The sequence below is a fragment of the Bombina bombina genome, chromosome 5, assembly GCF_027579735.1.
Source record: "Bombina bombina isolate aBomBom1 chromosome 5, aBomBom1.pri, whole genome shotgun sequence".
NCBI lineage: Eukaryota > Metazoa > Chordata > Amphibia > Anura > Bombinatoridae > Bombina > Bombina bombina.
In genome coordinates, this window is record NC_069503.1 from 844,960,524 (window position 1) to 844,979,593 (window position 19,070).

General features: G+C 40.8%; 1 protein-coding gene across 1 annotated transcript in view; it reads right to left on the minus strand.

Annotated features, from left to right (window-relative positions):
* Nucleotides 1-19,070, minus strand: part of TMEM241 (transmembrane protein 241) — a 461,780-nt gene that overhangs the window by 391,476 nt on the left and 51,234 nt on the right. Inside the window, exon 4 of the mRNA XM_053715869.1 lies at nt 2,107-2,267. Coding sequence (XP_053571844.1) covers nt 2,107-2,267 — 161 coding nt within the window. The remainder of the gene's footprint in view (nt 1-2,106; nt 2,268-19,070) is intronic.

The window sequence follows — 19,070 nt, forward strand, 5'->3', positions numbered from 1 at the left end:
TATTTTTTATCCAACCATCAACCATCTTATCAGTTAACAGCTGTTTTATTGTAATTTATTTTGTGATTAAGATTGTATTTTGTTGTGGTTTTTAACCACAATTGTATTGTTTTTTATATAGATATATGCATTTTTGTATCTTGTTTGTATATTTTAGCTATAAGTAGCTTATAAAATATTTTATATACCCCTATAGAATTTCAATATATTTTTTATTTAAATAATCTTGTCACTACTAGTGTCTTAGCCTTTTAGGAGGCGCTCTGTGTATTTATTTTTAGCACTACATTCACCTTTTTGGGGGCGCTGGTACCCACAATACTAGGAGCTACAGACACAAGGTTGAGTGCTGTCAGATTTTAACAGATTTTTAAAAACTTCAGCCAATAGGAATGCAAGGTACCCCAATAAATATGGGGTACTTGAATTCAATCTTCACTGTGCAGCAGATAATCGCATGAAGAGGAACCTCCATGCCTTCGCTGAGGACTGCCGAGGACCACCGCTGAGGATCAGCACATCTGGAAAGACCGCTCTGGACCTCCGCGCCGCATTCGCTCCGCACACATCTGGGAAGACTGCCACATCTAGGAAGACCGCTTCGGACCTCCGCTCCACGCCGCCTTTGCTGTGGATGAAGATGATGGATCCACCTGGAAGAAGACCTTCTCAGCCAGACTTCTGAAACCATAAAGCACCTATTTAAGGCTTTAGTGTTAGTTAGTTTTTTAATTTGTTTTTTTAGATTAGGCTTTATTGGGCAATTTGCAAAAGAGCTGAATGACCTTTTAAAGGGCAGTGAAAAAGAGCTGAATGCCCTTTTAAGGGCAATGCCCATACAAATTCCCCTTTAGGGGCAATGGGTAGTTTAGGTTTATTAGTGTTAGGCATTTATTTTTATTATGGGGGTCTGATGGGTGTTGGTGGTTTTACTGTTAGGGGGGGACTTTGTTTATTTGTAATGTAAAAGAGCTGATTTCTTTAGAGCAATGCCCTACAAAAAGCCCTTTTAATGGCAATTGGTAGTTTATTCTTAGATTGGGGGGGCTTTTTATTTTTATAAGGATTAGGTTTATTTTTTTATTTTGGATAGTGTTGTTTCTTATTTTTTGTAATGTTAGCCTTTTTTATTTTCTGTAATATTAGATTAATGTAATGTAATTTTTTTAAATTTTAGTTGTAATGTAGTATTTTTTGTATGTAATTAAGGGGTGTTAGGTTAGGGGGCTTAGTCATTAAATTATTTTTTGCGTTGTGGGGGTTGGCAGTTTAGGAGTTAATAGGTTAAGGTTTAATGCGTTGCGGGGGTTTGGCGGATTAGGGGTTAATAGATGTATTAGGTAGTTTGCAATGTTGTGGTTGGCGGATTTAGGGGTTAAAAATTTTATTGGGTATTTTTTTTTCTTAATACTTCGTGCGGTCAGTTATTTATTTTTTTTGTATTACTTATTGCGGACGGTTGGGTTTTTTAGTTTTTTGTTTTTTCTTAATACTTATTGCAGGTGGATTCTTTCACCACCCTGCCATTTTTGGAATTCACCTGGATGAAGCGTTGCTGCAACCAGGTGAATTCTTTTGGCTGCGCACGCAACTAATATTCTGTTGGCTGCCTCACGCTGCCAACAATTCTTTGAGGATGCGTGTGCAACTGCAGACGGCGACGGGCACGTTACAAACACGATTATAGTATAGATACTTTTTTACCTCTGTAATTACCTTGCATCTAAGCCTTTGCAGACTTAAATTTTAGCCAATCAGTGCTGACTCATACATAACTCAACAGGAGTGAGTACAATGCTATCTATATTGCACACATGAACTAGCGCTGTCTAGCTGTGAAAAACTATCAAAATTCAGACATAAGAGGTCTAGAAAGCTTAGAAATTAGCATGAGCCTACCTAAAAAAAGAATACCAAGAGAACAAATCAAATTTGATGATAAAAGTAAATTGGAAAGTTGTTTAAAATTGCATGCCCTGTCTGAATCCTGAAAGTTTAATTTTGACTAGACAGTCTCAAAGTATCAATACATTAACAACCCAACAGGAGGAGCCTAAGATATTGGTCCCCATAACACTTGTGCCAAGCTTGTGACTAACTCCTCACTGGGTGTAATTGTGCCACTGCTCAATACTCCACTTTCCCCTCCGTCGCTGGTAGCAGCTCTCTGAGGGTGGAAATGGACCTCAAATCGCTCTGAGGACCCTACAACAATGAATCTGGAGCAGCTCAATTCTTCACCTTCCTCCTGTGAAGGAAAGATAAGACTTGAATACCAGAGAGGTGGGAGGAATTAAGAGCTTTTAGAGCGTTGGGAATCTTTGCCTACTCCTAGGGCCAGGATTTTAATCCCAGGAGTAATGGCTTGTGGACTCCCCCCACCTTATGAAACAAAAACTTAAATTATTCTTACCTGATATTCATTACTTTTGGGAAATATAGAACCTGGCTACCAGAAAGAGGCAAAGACACATCAGCCAAAGGCTTAAATACCTCCCCCACTTCCTTGTTCCCTTGGCAGAATGACTGGGGGATGAGGGAACAGTAGGAGAAATATCAGGGTGAAAAAAGGTGCCAGAAGAACGGATACAAAAGAATGTAAGGCCGCCCACAGAAAAAAAAAAAACGAGCGGGGAGCTGTGGACTCTCCCCGTACAGAAGAAAAGAAAATTATCAGGTTAACATAATTTAAGTTTTTCCTTCTTAAAAACGGGGAGAGTCCACAGCTGCATTCATTACTTTTGGGAAATCAATACCCAAGCTTATAGAGGACACTGAATGCAAACGGGCGGGAATAAAAAAGGCGGCCCATTCTGATGGCACCACAGCCTGACATTCCCGATAAAAAACTACTTCAACAGAAGCAGAAAGAACAAAAATATGGAAAGAGGACAACGTAACTGCCCAACAATTAGAACCATAAGGATCCTAATTAGAGATCACTCTAAATTCTGGACTCCACTGAGCACAAAAGCCTCTGAGGAGACAAAAGTCCCACTCACTAGAAGCACACACAAACACCTCTCCCTGAACAATGGCAATGGGATAACAACAAACAAACCCCCACATCACATCCTCCCTAACCAAAAGAAAGGAATAATCAAGAAGGTTCGAAAGAACCTCCAGAAACAATCCCCGCAGAGACAAGGACCAAATAGAGAGAGAAGCCCCCAGCATAACTCGAAAATGAGCGGCTTCCAAGCTGCAAGAGGACAAAGACCCATAGAAAAACACTCTACCGATGGAGGAGAGCAAAGAAAAGGAAAAATTCCAGATCACCTCCTACATGGAACCAAAAGGAGCCAATGTAAAGCCTTAACCAGAACTGAAGTCCCAGAAGGACAAAAGGACTAAAGATAGAACAACACTACCTTACCATAGATAGCGAACTAGCACATAGTAACTGAACACCCGTAGGTCAGAAAGAAACCCCGGGAGCAGAACAAGAACGGAATAGTAACATCCGTTTATGCCACAAACGAAAGCTGCAGGCTTCCATCGGGTAGGTAGTCAGACTAAATGCCAAACCCTAGTAACTAGCTAACCGAGAAGCTAGTAAACTTGCACCAGCACATTCCTGGAAAGGAACAAGAGAAAACAACTCCGAAAGCAGGGCAGACCAACTCCCCCCTAAATAGAAAACGGGGTAAGGCAGAACACCCTGACCAATAAGAAAGAACCAACTGCCCGCTAAGGGAAGGTTACCAAACCAACTGCATGGCCTCCCAACCTAAGTAAGGATCCTTCGGAAGACAAGATACATGGTCGATGCCCAAACAGAGCAGTCAGAATTCCTGACCCGTACTCCGATCTAAAGTCCAATCACAGAAGCTACTGTCAATGTTCCAAAGGACAAGAGAGAATATAATTTCCCAGCATCGACAAGGCCCAGAGAGCAGATAATGAATCTCCAACCACAAGTTCCAAAGGGAAGAAGCAGGAAGGAGGCACCAACACCCAGAGAGACCAACTCGGGATCCAGGATACCTATCCTCATTACCCCTCAGAAACCCGAAGGGAGGGTACACTGCAGACAAGAGAAACCCTCGACCCACTGAACTCCTAGAGTCAGATGAGAAAAACTACCTCAGGAGAGGCCAACTGGATAGGCGCAGTAGACCAAATCCTCCCAAATAGAAGGTGTCACAATACCGGGCTGCAAGGGTTAAACTCCCTCCCCCCTACAACCTCACCCCTGCTGTCTCTCAGCGGTTTTGGGCTCCTCAGAGCAACCGGGATTCTCCAGCCCTTCTGCTCCCCTTGTTTTGTGTGTTGAATGTCGTCTTGGAAGAACTGGTCGCTGACCGCCACTTTCCCCTTCAGCCGGCCAGGCCCTTGGAACTACCAGTCGGCCGCATCATCCAGGATTACCAGTGCCCTTTGACCCAGGTCGCTCCAGTGGCCCTTTGTCCCAGAGCTCCGCTCTTCTGGAGTTTGCTGCCTCTCAGGGTGGCCCAGAGGTGGGGTGATTGCCGGAGGGGAGCTCCCTTGGGAACTGGGGGTTCTGGTTCCCCCTATAACCCCGATTCTCCCCTGGAAGTGCCGGCGCTCCCCCGGGATCACCCCGAAAATTGCCACCCCTGGGTACTGGGAATCTGGAGGACCATGGCCGAGGACAGCCTGTCTGGAGATACGGGATTGGCGGGAAAACTGTAGCATTGCCTCCTGTTTTATCAAGATGAGTTGTATGTATAAAAGAAGTGTGTTTGACCCAATAAACAGAGTCTTATTTCACCTGAATGCTAGTCTGTCTAGTCATTTAGGTGGGCCCCTGCTAGAATCATTTTCTTGGGCCACATAGCTGCAGTCACCAGGGAGGAAGAAGGACCCATTTGGCGGAGCTACCCAGTCGGGGTAGCCGGGGTATCCGTCACAGAAGGAAAACTAAGAAACCCAGGAATATTCCAGTAAAGAAATTTCCAGGAAAAACTTCCTCCATCTCTCCAGAAGAGAGAAAAGAACCACCCCAGTAGGAACAAGGAGATTTCCCCAGGACCAGGAAAACAAGCCTACTACTGAATGCCGGACAGATCCAAGACTATTAAAATTTGGAAAAACAGATCAACCAAAATGCCAAGTCAAAGACAAGGACTAGGTTAAAAAACCGGATCCCGGGACGTGTCCTGGCCGCAGCCATGTTCAGAAGTGCCTCTTAGTAGCTCCGATATTTTTATGAACTTTTAGACATTTATCCTTAACTTTTAGGATTATATCCTCTATATATTTGTTATATCTCTTTTGGAGAAGAGGACTGTTCTCTAAGGAACTTATCTTTACTACATTTTGGCATCGCAGTGGATCCTAAACCACTGGGACCTCTGGCTGTGGCCCAACTCAAGACTTTACCATCTCTCCCCCCTAGCCTACTATTAAGCCGGGTAGAAAAGCTGCATTAGAAAACAGAGAGATCCTTATACTGAGAAGAAGTTAACATCTTCCGCTGTCTGATACAAACAGATGCGTACCCGCTCTCTCACTATGGAACACGCATTTACAGCTTTACTACAACTGCTGTCGCGCAAGTTAGATAGCCAGTATGTTTCCCTCATGGCGATTTTGAAAGCTGAGAGTACCGACGATGACGACACTGTGAGCCTGAGCACTGACATTAATCTCAGCAACATACAGAACGAGATTGGGGAAATATGCAGTAGTGATTACCTTCAGCACCAGGAGAGGGAGGACTGTGTTGCCACTTCAACCGGAGATATAGTGGGGTTTACAGCTTGCTCTTTTCTACCAGCCGCCATGTTCTCTACGCACCTGCGCCCTGTTACCTTACCCGAAGATGTTACAATACAACCGGGGCTACTGGTCGAGAGGGGACCTCGCCTAGTCTCTACCTTGCAATCCTCCATAAAGTACCTGCCCTCCACTACTGTGATGTTACCAACAAGTGAGGCTCCAAAGCGCACGGATGTCTCTGGCTCAGAGGTGGGGAATTACCAGCAGAATCCTATGTGTGCTGAGAGCGGACTCCTATGGACTAGCTACCCACATGCCTGGTCTCACAAACCGTTAGGTATCGGATGAGAAAAACAGAATTTATGTTTACCTGATAAATTACTTTCTCCAACGGTGTGTCCGGTCCACGGCGTCATCCTTACTTGTGGGATATTCTCCTCCCCAACAGGAAATGGCAAAGAGCCCAGCAAAGCTGGTCACATGATCCCTCCTAGGCTCCGCCTACCCCAGTCATTCGACCGACGTTAAGGAGGAATATTTGCATAGGAGAAACCATATGATACCGTGGTGACTGTAGTTAAAGAAAATAAATTATCAGACCTGATTAAAAAACCAGGGCGGGCCGTGGACCGGACACACCGTTGGAGAAAGTAATTTATCAGGTAAACATAAATTCTGTTTTCTCCAACATAGGTGTGTCCGGTCCACGGCGTCATCCTTACTTGTGGGAACCAATACCAAAGCTTTAGGACACGGATGAAGGGAGGGAGCAAATCAGGTCACCTAAATGGAAGGCACCACGGCTTGCAAAACCTTTCTCCCAAAAATAGCCTCAGAAGAAGCAAAAGTATCAAACTTGTAAAATTTGGTAAAAGTGTGCAGTGAAGACCAAGTCGCTGCCCTACATATCTGATCAACAGAAGCCTCGTTCTTGAAGGCCCATGTGAAAGCCACAGCCCTAGTGGAATGAGCTGTGATTCTTTCAGGAGGCTGCCGTCCGGCAATCACATAAGCCAATCTGATGATGCTTTTAATCCAAAAAGAGAGAGAGGTAGAAGTTGCTTTTTGACCTCTCCTTTTACCAGAATAAACAACAAACAAGGAAGATGTTTGTCTAAAATCCTTTGTAGCATCTAAATAGAATTTTAGAGCGCGAACAACATCCAAATTGTGCAACAAACGTTCCTTCTTCGAAACTGGTTTCGGACACAAAGAAGGCACGACTATCTCCTGGTTAATGTTTTTGTTAGAAACAACTTTTGGAAGAAAACCAGGTTTAGTACGTAAAACCACCTTATCTGCATGGAACACCAGATAAGGAGGAGAACACTGCAGAGCAGATAATTCTGAAACTCTTCTAGCAGAAGAAATTGCAACCAAAAACAAAACTTTGCAAGATAATAACTTAATATCAACGGAATGTAAGGGTTCAAACGGAACCCCCTGAAGAACTGAAAGAACTAAGTTGAGACTCCAAGGAGGAGTCAAAGGTTTGTAAACAGGCTTGATTCTAACCAGAGCCTGAACAAAGGCTTGAACATCTGGCACAGCTGCCAGCTTTTTGTGAAGTAACACAGACAAGGCAGAAATCTGTCCCTTCAAGGAACTTGCAGATAATCCTTTCTCCAATCCTTCTTGAAGAAAGGATAGAATCTTAGGAATCTTTACCTTGTCCCAAGGGAATCCTTTAGATTCACACCAACAGATATATTTTTTCCATATTTTGTGGTAAATTTTTCTAGTTACAGGCTTTCTGGCCTGAACAAGAGTATCAATAACAGAATCTGAGAACCCTCGTTTTGATAAGATCAAGCGTTCAATCTCCAAGCAGTCAGCTGGAGTGAGACCAGATTCGGATGTTCGAACGGACCTTGAACAAGAAGGTCTCGTCTCAAAGGTAGCTTCCATGGTGGAGCCGATGACATATTCACCAGATCTGCATACCAAGTCCTGCGTGGCCACGCAGGAGCTATCAAGATCACCGACGCCCTCTCCTGATTGATCCTGGCTACCAGCCTGGGGATGAGAGGAAACGGCGGGAATACATAAGCTAGTTTGAAGGTCCAAGGTGCTACTAGTGCATCTACTAGAGTCGCCTTGGGATCCCTGGATCTGGACCCGTAGCAAGGAACCTTGAAGTTCTGACGAGAGGCCATCAGATCCATGTCTGGAATGCCCCACAGTTGAGTAATTTGGGCAAAGATTTCCGGATGGAGTTCCCACTCCCCCGGATGTAATGTCTGACGACTCAGAAAATCCGCTTCCCAATTTTCCACTCCTGGGATGTGGATTGCAGACAGGTGGCAGGAGTGAGTCTCCGCCCATTGAATGATTTTGGTCACTTCTTCCATCGCCAGGGAACTCCTTGTTCCCCCCTGATGGTTGATGTACGCAACAGTCGTCATGTTGTCTGATTGAAACCGTATGAACTTGGCCTTTGCTAGCTGAGGCCAAGCCTTGAGAGCATTGAATATCGCTCTCAGTTCCAGAATATTTATCGGTAGAAGAGATTCTTCCCGAGACCAAAGACCCTGAGCTTTCAGGGGTCCCCAGACCGCGCCCCAGCCCATCAGACTGGCGTCGGTCGTGACAATGACCCACTCTGGTCTGCGGAAGGTCATCCCTTGTGACAGGTTGTCCAGGGACAGCCACCAACGGAGTGAGTCTCTGGTCCTCTGATTTACTTGTATCTTCGGAGACAAGTCTGTATAGTCCCCATTCCACTGACTGAGCATGCACAGTTGTAATGGTCTTAGATGAATGCGCGCAAAAGGAACTATGTCCATTGCCGCTACCATCAAACCTATTACTTCCATGCACTGCGCTATGGAAGGAAGAGGAACGGAATGAAGTGTTTGACAAGAGTTTAGAAGTTTTGTTTTTCTGGCCTCTGTCAGAAAAATCCTCATTTCTAAGGAGTCTATTATTGTTCCCAAGAAGGGAACCCTTGTCAACGGAGATAGAGAACTCTTTTCCACGTTCACTTTCCATCCATGAGATCTGAGAAAGGCCAGGACTATGTCCGTGTGAGCCTTTGCTTGAGGAAGGGACGACGCTTGAATCAGAATGTCGTCCAAGTAAGGAACTACTGCAATGCCCCTTGGTCTTAGTACCGCTAGAAGGGACCCTAGTACCTTTGTGAAAATCCTTGGAGCAGTGGCTAATCCGAAAGGAAGCGCCACGAACTGGTAATGCTTGTCCAGGAATGCGAACCTTAGGAACCGATGATGTTCCTTGTGGATAGGAATATGTAGATACGCATCCTTTAAATCCACCGTGGTCATGAATTGACCTTCCTGGATGGAAGGAAGAATTGTTCGAATGGTTTCCATTTTGAACGATGGAACCTTGAGAAACTTGTTTAAGATCTTGAGATCTAAGATTGATTGAATAATAAAAACTACAGTTAAACACTAAAAAACTCTAAGCCATCTCCGTGGAGATGTTGCCTGTACAACGGCAAAGAGAATGACTGGGGTAGGCGGAGCCTAGGAGGGATCATGTGACCAGCTTTGCTGGTCTCTTTGCCATTTCCTGTTGGGGAGGAGAATATCCCACAAGTAAGGATGACGCCGTGGACCGGACACACCTATGTTGGAGAAATACAGATATTCATGATGATCAGAACTCATTCCTATAACCAGGGAATTAATCATGATCTTTTTGTTATTTACACTCACTTAGTTTAATAATCGTTGGTCACTTCCATGTTATTCGCCTGGCCTCTCTGGGAGGCTTTTTATGTTTAGTAGTTTTAAGTCACACTATGAGTCTATTGATACGTTAATGCTGTCTGAATGGAGGGGTCCTCTATGTTAATATCCCATTTAGATTAATGCCACTCTGCTATATACTCAGAAAATCCTAACTCTGTTTAACAATTTAACCCACCTATAAGCTCCAAATAGTGTATCCAATTTACCTAATTTTGAAAAGCTATTCCTGTAACCAATATTGTTTTCTGATATTTACTCCCTCTTAAGCTGCTCCAAAAAAACAGGAGTGGGGTGACTCCCGTAGCCTGCACTGCTGATGCCAAAATCCACTGCTATTCCATCAGGCTTCTTCACATCTGGGACTTTGAAAAGGCTATTAATTCAGGTTTAATTGTTTTATGCTTCATAGACTCACAGACGTATTTTTTGGACTCCCTCTGATATGGTAAACTGCACTAGGCTCTAGATATCTATTCCCATGCATATATCACTTATTGTTCAATGTAGGTCGATTGGTTTTATGCAAGCTGCTGCATATTATAGCTGTTTTATCCCACTTGCTCTTTATACTCTATTTTATGCTCCTTGCTAGACCTTCCTGCATCTGATAAGTGAGACCATATTTATCATATCTAAACTAATTGCTTCACTCACTCATTAACTTACATCCAAATACTTGGAATACTCTTATCTTACCATTTGTTAGTTCTTAATACCGTCTGGAGTCCTGTGAATGTTTAATGTCATACCAATATTCCCCTGAGACTCCTCTTGCTATGACACACTTTATTTAGCTCTAGATGACTAATTTCACATACATACTACTCATAAGCTAACTAGAGGCTATTATATATTTTTCCTTTCATGTACAGTTATACTGGCACCATGTCACCCCACTGCCTTTCTATATTACACTATATGCCCTGTGATAGACCTTTCCTTATATGCTAGATGACCATATTATACCAAGACATGCTGGTCTTCAGCTTAACTGGGGGACGCCTCACTCACCCCTCTGACAATAATGAAGCTTGTTTTGAATGGTACCTTTTTTCTCTCTCTGCCCTTTAGATTAATGTCCTTATTCAATCTCTCTGACACCCCTCCCATACCGTATGCTAGCTCATAACACGTTATGGAACTCCGTAAGATTCAAGAGATTTATAATACGGTGGTTCCCGCTATTGGAGAAATTGACACTATCTCATAACCTCTGCCTCAAATTTACCTACCTAGGGGGAACCGCACTGTATGCTGATGGTTAATGTAAATATTTGTCTCTCAGTACATATATATAAACTAGTTTGGTCCTCCATGTATGTGAGTATCTTGATATCCTCAATCTACCTTGAAATGTTATAATGAGTTTACTTTGGTTACTACCTTAGCTCGTTCCAGTCATTAGTATCCTATCACTATGTTATACTAGATAGTACCCCAAAAGGGATAAGATGTTACCACCAACTTGTGGTTGGGTGCTACTTTGACGCCTCTTTTGGCCATATGCCCGCAATCTACAAAGGTACTCTACATAAGAAAGGAAGCTAACTATTTCTGCCCACCATATGGGTTTTTTTATACTGCTGCATAGCGCTAGGTATCTCCCTCACATTCGCTATAACAAAAGCAAATATGAGCACATTAGAGTATCCTTATAAGTCATAGCCTGCATTATTGGTGTACTCTCACAAAATGTAATAAGACCCGAGATCTCTATGCAACTAGAATTAGTATTGACCATCACACTTCCCGCTAGATTTACATAAAGTAACTAACAGGACATGCCCCCCCCCCACCTCAACTCTATGAGCGGCTCTTGCCCGTTGTACCCCTATTTTTATATATTTCATGTTACAATTCAATTTGCCTTACAACTATATATTCATAATTCAGTCCTAAGTAGCTATCACTTGTTATTCTAACATTATAGATAAACCTGGTCCAAGAGTGACCAGGACAGCAGCTACTTCATTCTCACATCCTAAAAGAAAAAATGAGGTCTCACTCAGATTTGTCTAGTTCACTCTACCTGTTATTTTCCTGCACCTATGTTTTAGACATCTGTTATTAGCAAAAATGTGTAACCACATGCCTTTTTAAACAGGTAGAGGGTCTGGTATTGTCACAATCTGTTTGTTGTCCTATTCTTAAATGTATCTTCATTCATTATATAAGAGACAAATTTGATATTTTTCTTATTATGTTGTACAGTTTATAAACCTCAATAAAAAATTTATTAACAAAAAAAAAACCGGATCCCCTAAACCAGGTGCCGGATCAATACCAAAAACCTTGCGGAACAACCACAAAGTTACCTGGAATTGAAAAACCGGACAATCCAATCCATAAGGTGTACAAATAGGGGGGGAATAATCGCCCCCTACACCAGGTAATGGAGATCTCCAGTCATCTGATCCTTCCCCCTCGGAAGGGAGGACTTTAGCTCCTGTCCATCAGGAACTACAAATATACTGCCATAGCAGAATTCGTAATCCCACCAAACCACATAAGATAAGCAGGGACAATAACACTTAGTATCGGATGCACCACCAAGATTAAATAAAGCAGGACCAGCCTGATATCTAGGATAGAAGGGCCTCCTATAACTTGTAGAAACAAGAAAAACAACCTCGTAACAAGAGGTAAGCAAACTTAGTACTCAAACAGGACTAGCCTGTTGTCGAGGATACAAAATGTTTGATATAACCTCAAAAGAACAGAGTGAACTAATACCAAACCAGGACCAGCCTGCTGACCAGGGTACAACCGAACTGTTCAAGGGATAACTGAAGTTCTAAACCCTAGCAGGGCTAGACTAAAAAAACAGACAAAACGACAGACAAATAAGCTCTGAGTCTTAAACATTGTCTTAAAATATTATTTTATTTTTTATTTTTTTTATACTTCCGCTGGAAGTAACATCTATTGCGACCATAAAATTGCTAGCATCAAAATCCCAGAGAAAAAGGAATTTCCCTAACAAGGAAACTCCACAACAGCCACAAGCTCCAAAATAAAGAAATAAAACACATCCTAACCAGATCAAAAGAAAATAGGCCGCACCCGCAGGTGAACGCCAAAGAGAAAAGGAAACACTAACAGGACCAGCCTGTCAGATATCCTAATCCTCAGGAGCTCAGAACTGGGATTAGATACACAAAAAACACGAGACGACTAGGAGGAGGATCTTAACTGGCACCTTACACCCCCAATGGCTGGGGCACTCACCACCTCCTATGACCCAGACAAGTAGAGAAACAGATCCTCTCCAACGACACTCGGTCACCAATACAGAAATGGAGAACGAAAACGTGACCCCGCCCGGTCACGAGGTGCGACATGTAGGCCAAAGAAAAGTGCGCCAGTCCACAAGAACTGCATAGCTCTAAAAAAATTGTACGTTCCGTAATAGCCATGAGCCCCAACATTTCTACACATAAGCAGACAGAATCACATAACAAACATGATTAAAGTCCTCCACTGCTCAATAACCCCCCTCAGGAGATATTAACCCTTGATTCCATAAAGATAAAGGAGTCACACTAAGACCCTGTCTTCTATCATTTACATTACATTCCCACAATGAAAGGAAAATGAAACAATCTTACCAGAATCTATGCAGTGGAACAGTTACAAAGTCCTCCAAGTTTGACAGATAGTAGCATTGCTTCTGACATGGACTTGAGTGAAGAAAGAAGGCAGTGAAACTCATCAATGCTGAATGTTAATGGAGCTGTTAATATGAGTCAGGGTGGTTTCGCAGAAAGACTCTCCCTGCATCTCCAGACTCTAACTTTCATCCATGCTCTCACTGAGAGGCTGACAGGACTACTTAAAACTCCTGTCCCATCTCGAAGAGTACTACCCTCCATAAGAAACTACTCCGTAATCTCCGACACTTCTCTGCCAACCTCCTGTGACAAAAGGCAAAGAATGACTGGGGGATGAGGTAAGTGGGGGAGGTATTTAAGCCTTTGGCTGGGGTGTCTTTGCCTCCTCCTGGTGGCCAGGTTCTGTATTTCCCAAAAGTTATGAATGCAGCTGTGGACTCTCCCCGTTTTAAGAAGAAAACACTTCCATGTATCTAAAATTGAGGAAACGTGCGTTGCATATTTTTCTTACACAGAGAAATTACGGATTTTTTAAAATAAACTAGACAGTGCAACAACAAAAGCAATTAAATGCAGACGTTTATAGAAACTTTCTTGTTCATACAATGAACTGCACTCTGGTAGTTTGCTACAGTTTACTCACTTAGGGCGCATACCTGGTCTGGAATGCCATCCAAAATGCACCAGCCACTCCTTATCAGGCTTCAAGAAAAATATTGTGAGCCCTTGCAGGTATCCATGAAATCTAACTAGTTGTTTGCACACACACACACACATCTTGTGCATGATGAAAGTTATTGGAGGGCATTCTATTATGTCTGATTTAATAATAATGTGTGACTCTTAAATTTAACACTTAAAAGGGTACTAAACCCCCAAAAAAAATTTGCTTTCACAATAAAGAAAGAGCAACTTTCTAATTTACTCCTAGTATTTTTTTCTACATTTTCTTGCTATCTTTATTTGAAAAGGCAGTAATCTAAGCTTAGGAGCCAGCACATTTTTGGTTCAGCACCCTGGATAGTGCTTGATGATAGGTGGCTACATTTAGCCCATTAGTATCCCTTTAATAAACACATATTGATCATATATATATATATATATATATATATATATATATATATATATGTGTGTGTACCCTGTATGATGTACCCTGTACGACGTACACAAGTCAAAAATTAAACTTGCACGATTCAACATGTAAATTTTAAGACAATTTTAAATTCACTTCTGTTTTCAAATGTGCTTTTTTCTTTTGTATCCGTGGCTGAAAAAGAATATGTCCAGACTAAAAAATAAAAGTACCTTTTATCCAGCACAGACGAGAGGTAACTCGTTGGATATTTTTCAACAAACTATTGAAAACCAACTTATTAAACTCGACACTGATCTAAAAAATCCTCCCTCCACTATCACTGGTAGTGTAAAACATTCCAATAAAAACTTTACTGTATCTGACAACAAGGCACTGAGACAATTAACTTCAAATAAAAATCTTGTATTTCGGGAGTCAGATAAGGGTGGAAACTTAGTTGTCTTAAATAGGCAAGATTATGTCTCGGAGGCCCTTCGGCAACTATCAGATCGTAATACATACTGTACTTTGGCCACCAATCCTACGGTGGTATATAAGGGTTTACTGGGGGAGATAGTGAAATATGGCATGGACAATGGCATTATTTCAGCTAACATGTCAGAATATCTGATTCCGGATTGGCCGGTAACTGCCGTATTTCACTATTTCCCCAAAATACATAAAAATCCCCTTAATCCCCCAGGGCGTCCCATTGTAGCGGGGATGGGGTCCCTTAACGAACCACTATCAGAATTTGTGGATATGTATTTGCAACCTTTGGTTTTAGCACTACCTAGTTATATCCAAGACACTACATCTTTTATCAGACAAATACAAGGGATTTCATGGAAATCTAGTTACACTCCAATTTCCATGGACGTTTCCTCACTATATACGTCAATACCTCATGACAAGGGTTTGGAGGCACTGGAGTTTTTTCTGAGATATAGATCAAATTATGATGAGGCCACGATATCTTTTTTGTTGAAAGCTACGGAATACTTGTTGACTCACAACTTTTTTCTTTTTGAAGGTTGTTTCTATCTCCAAAGATGTGGAACGGCCATGGGCGCCAAGTTTGCGCCATCATACGCCAACCTATTTTTAGGTTGGTGGGAGCTCTTCCACATCTTTGGAGATGGAAACCCTTTTAGACAACACATTATCTATTACGGTCGCTACATTGACGACTTGGTATTTATTTGGGATGGGGACAATGAGTCTATCAACTCTTTTCACCAATATGTGTCACGCAACAGGTTAAACCTTAATTTTACAATAGAATCCAGCACGAATTCTTTACATTTTTTGGATGTGACCATTAGACCTATTGGTGAGGTGATTCAGGTTGAACTATACAGTAAACCCACGTCGGGTAACAGTATTCTCAAATATGACTCCTGTCATCCATCACACCTTCTTGCCTCCATCCCCAAAAGCCAACTCATTCGGGTAAAACGGAACTGTACTGATCCAAATACTTATGAAGAACACGCTGCAGACACCGTGAAGCGATTAAAATCACGGGGCTATCCAAAAACAATTCTGACACAAGCAAAAATTGAAGTAGATAAGGTTCCCAGGTCAGAACTTCTCACTTACAAAAAAGACAAAAGAGATAAAAAGGAGAGTAATAAGAGTCCCTTTTCCTCTGTACCAATTTTTGTAACACCATATAGTATGGAATATGGAAAAATTTGCAAAATAATCAAAAAGAGTCTACCAATTTTAGAGAATGATGAAAAATTAAATCAAGTGCTAAAAGGTGGTTGTAAATTTGTGTCACGTAAAGCAAAAACTCTGAGAAACATATTATCACCCTCTATGCTGCCCAGAGTTGTCAATCACACATGGTTACAAAAACGCAAGGGATGTTACAAATGTAATGCCTCACGATGCAAGACGTGCTCTCATATTATTCAGGGTAATACCTGTAGATCTGAAGCACTAGGTAAAGTAAGTGATATAAGATATTTTATAAATTGTAATAGCACACACGTAATTTACCTATTGACTTGTCAGGGATGTAATATCCAATATGTGGGACATACCAAACGATCCTTGAAGGACCGGGTCATGGAACATCTAAGGTCCATAGAGGACCCCGAGTCAAAAACGCCCATTGCCAAACATTTCAGATATTTTCATAATTCTGATAATACACTTCTAAAAGTACAGGGCATAGACTTTATACCAAGACATCCCCGGGGTGGAGACAGGGAAAAGAAACTTGATGAACGAGAGGTTTTTTTGGATCCTTCATTTAAAAACCAGGGTACCTACGGGTTTGAATTCCAGAATGGATGTAAATATGTTTATTCAACGTTGATAAATATCTCAAAATATACTGTAACATAAAAGTTTTTCTATATGTGTGATCATTTAACAATCCTTATATAACATTTTCTTTAAGAAGGGTCACACAATTTGAGTGAGGATTAGGTCTTGATGTCCAATTAAATCATATACCAATATTTATACTTGGGTTCTTTATAATATATATATTATTTAATTAATATTTTATTATTCTTTGTAATATGGAATCATTGCATAATAGTTCTATAAAATTGAGGCAAATGAACAGAATTAATGTTGCAGTGCTCATATATTTTTGTAGTTGGTTTTGTATAGAGCGGCTATACTAACTAAGATATTTGTGTGTTTGATAGGAACTTAGGGGCTAATGAAATGTGTTTTAATTGATGTTATGTCATTGGACAGAAATCTGTACATAAGAGCACTTTCACCACCTGTTCCCTATCAGTGAACAAGTGCCCCAGAGGCATGAAACGCGTATGATGTCACAGGAGGTGATGTTCCCCCTGTTCCAGTTCATATAATATGTTTTTACCAAGTTGCTGTATGAGGATTATGTTTTTATTATCTACCGAATAAAGACTGGCTTTTTACCTATTGTATCCATGGTGTGCCGAGGAGTTTCCTTGTTTGTGTGTGTGTACCCTGTATGATGTACCCTGTACGACGTACACAAGTCAAAAATTAAACTTGCACGATTCAACATGTATTTTCTTGCTATCTTTATTTGAAAAGGCAGTAATCTAAGCTTAGGAGCCAGCACATTTTTGGTTCAGCACCCTGGATAGTGCTTGATGATAGGTGGCTACATTTAGCCCATTAGTATCCCTTTAATAAACACATATTGATCATATATATATATATATATATATATATATGTGTGTGTGTGTACCCTGTACGATGTACCCTGTACGACGTACACAAGTCAAAAATTAAACTTGCACGATTCAACATGTAAATTTTAAGACAATTTTAAATTCACTTCTGTTTTCAAATGTGCTTTTTTCTTTTGTATCCGTGGCTGAAAAAGAATATGTACATATCCTACACTACTAGGATCTAGCTGGCGATAGGTGGCTGCACACGTATCTCTTATGATTTTGAAATTAATATTGTTTCTGGCTACTTTGAAATTGCTGCCAAGCTCTGCCCACTGATGACATGATCTGGGCTGTGTGTGACGTCTAATTACAGAAGGCTCACTAGTTGCATTTAAGAGACTGTCAATGTTATTCAGAAAAGTGTCTAGATGCAGCCCAGATTGTGATGTCATCAGTGGGTGGAGCTTGGCAGCCGTTTTAAAGTGGCAATAAACAATATTCATTTTAAAATAACTTTTTTACCATTCCTGCTGCATAATATAAAAAGGTGCAGGAGGCTATTTGCAGCTTAATCTAAGGTAAAACTTTAAGATGACTAAGGTGTAGACTGTCCCTTTAAAATTGTATGTCCTATCGGAATCATGAAAGAAAAATCCCAAGTTTTATGTCTCTTTATTAGCATATGAAATGAGGTCAGCACAAATTACTTTTTTACTCACCTCTACATTCATATTAGATGGTTTTTGGGTAAAACACATTGCAATAAAATAATAATAATGTTTATTTAAAGGGCCGTGAAACCCAAATTGTTTCATAATTCATATAGTGCATACAATTTTAAACAACTTTCCAATTTTCTTCTATTATCTAATTTGCTTAGTTCTCTTGGTATCCTTTATGGAAAAACATACCTAGGTAAGCTCAGGACCTGAGAGCTAGCTGCTAATTGGTGGTTGCACATACATGCCTCTTGTAATTGACTTACAAATGAGTTCAGCTAACTCCCAGTAGTGCATTGCTGATGCTTCAATATAATGAAGCAAAAGAAGCCATTTGCACATCATCAGGCTTGTAAAATCATCCTCTAAGGTAAACAAATTCTGGGTGATAACTTACTGATTATGATTACTTCACAAGCAACAGCCAGTGAATGACTCTAGGGTCATCTCACTTAAATATTTTGGGTGTGGGCAAACTTCACAATGGCTTCTGATGACTAATCCAGAAAGATCATCCTTTATGACTAGGGTGATAAGAGAAGTAAATTGGAAAGATGTTTAAAAATGCATGCTGTATAAGAATCATGAAAGAAAAAAAATGTATAGGGTTTCATGTCCCTTTAAATAAACATTATTATTATTATTATTATTATTATTATTATTATTATTTCTTAACATTTTTTCTTCCCATTGAAAAAAATAGTTATTTAAATATCTAATTTGGGGAGATGCTATTTCATATGACCTGAAAATATTTTTATCATAAAAAGCAATTTGAAAAATCGTTGCAAACATTTCACTAACTCATGTATGTATTCCATAGCTTAACAAAATAAACAAACACACATTTGTAGAGATTTAATGTAAGGCCTGTATAATGTAACTCCTGCTGTTGTATACTTTAAAGACCAATTGTAATAAAATATTTATCAATGACATTGCTCTAAATTGTGCAACCTTTGCCTAGTATGCACTGCCCTCAAGTGGCAAACGGGTGCAAAAAAAGACCACAATTGTGCAATTCTAAACCAAAGCAAATACATAAGATAACAGAACCAGCAGTTACACTACACATTACTTTCCATTACACAATGTTGATGTATTATTCTATTTGTTCTAAAAAGTCA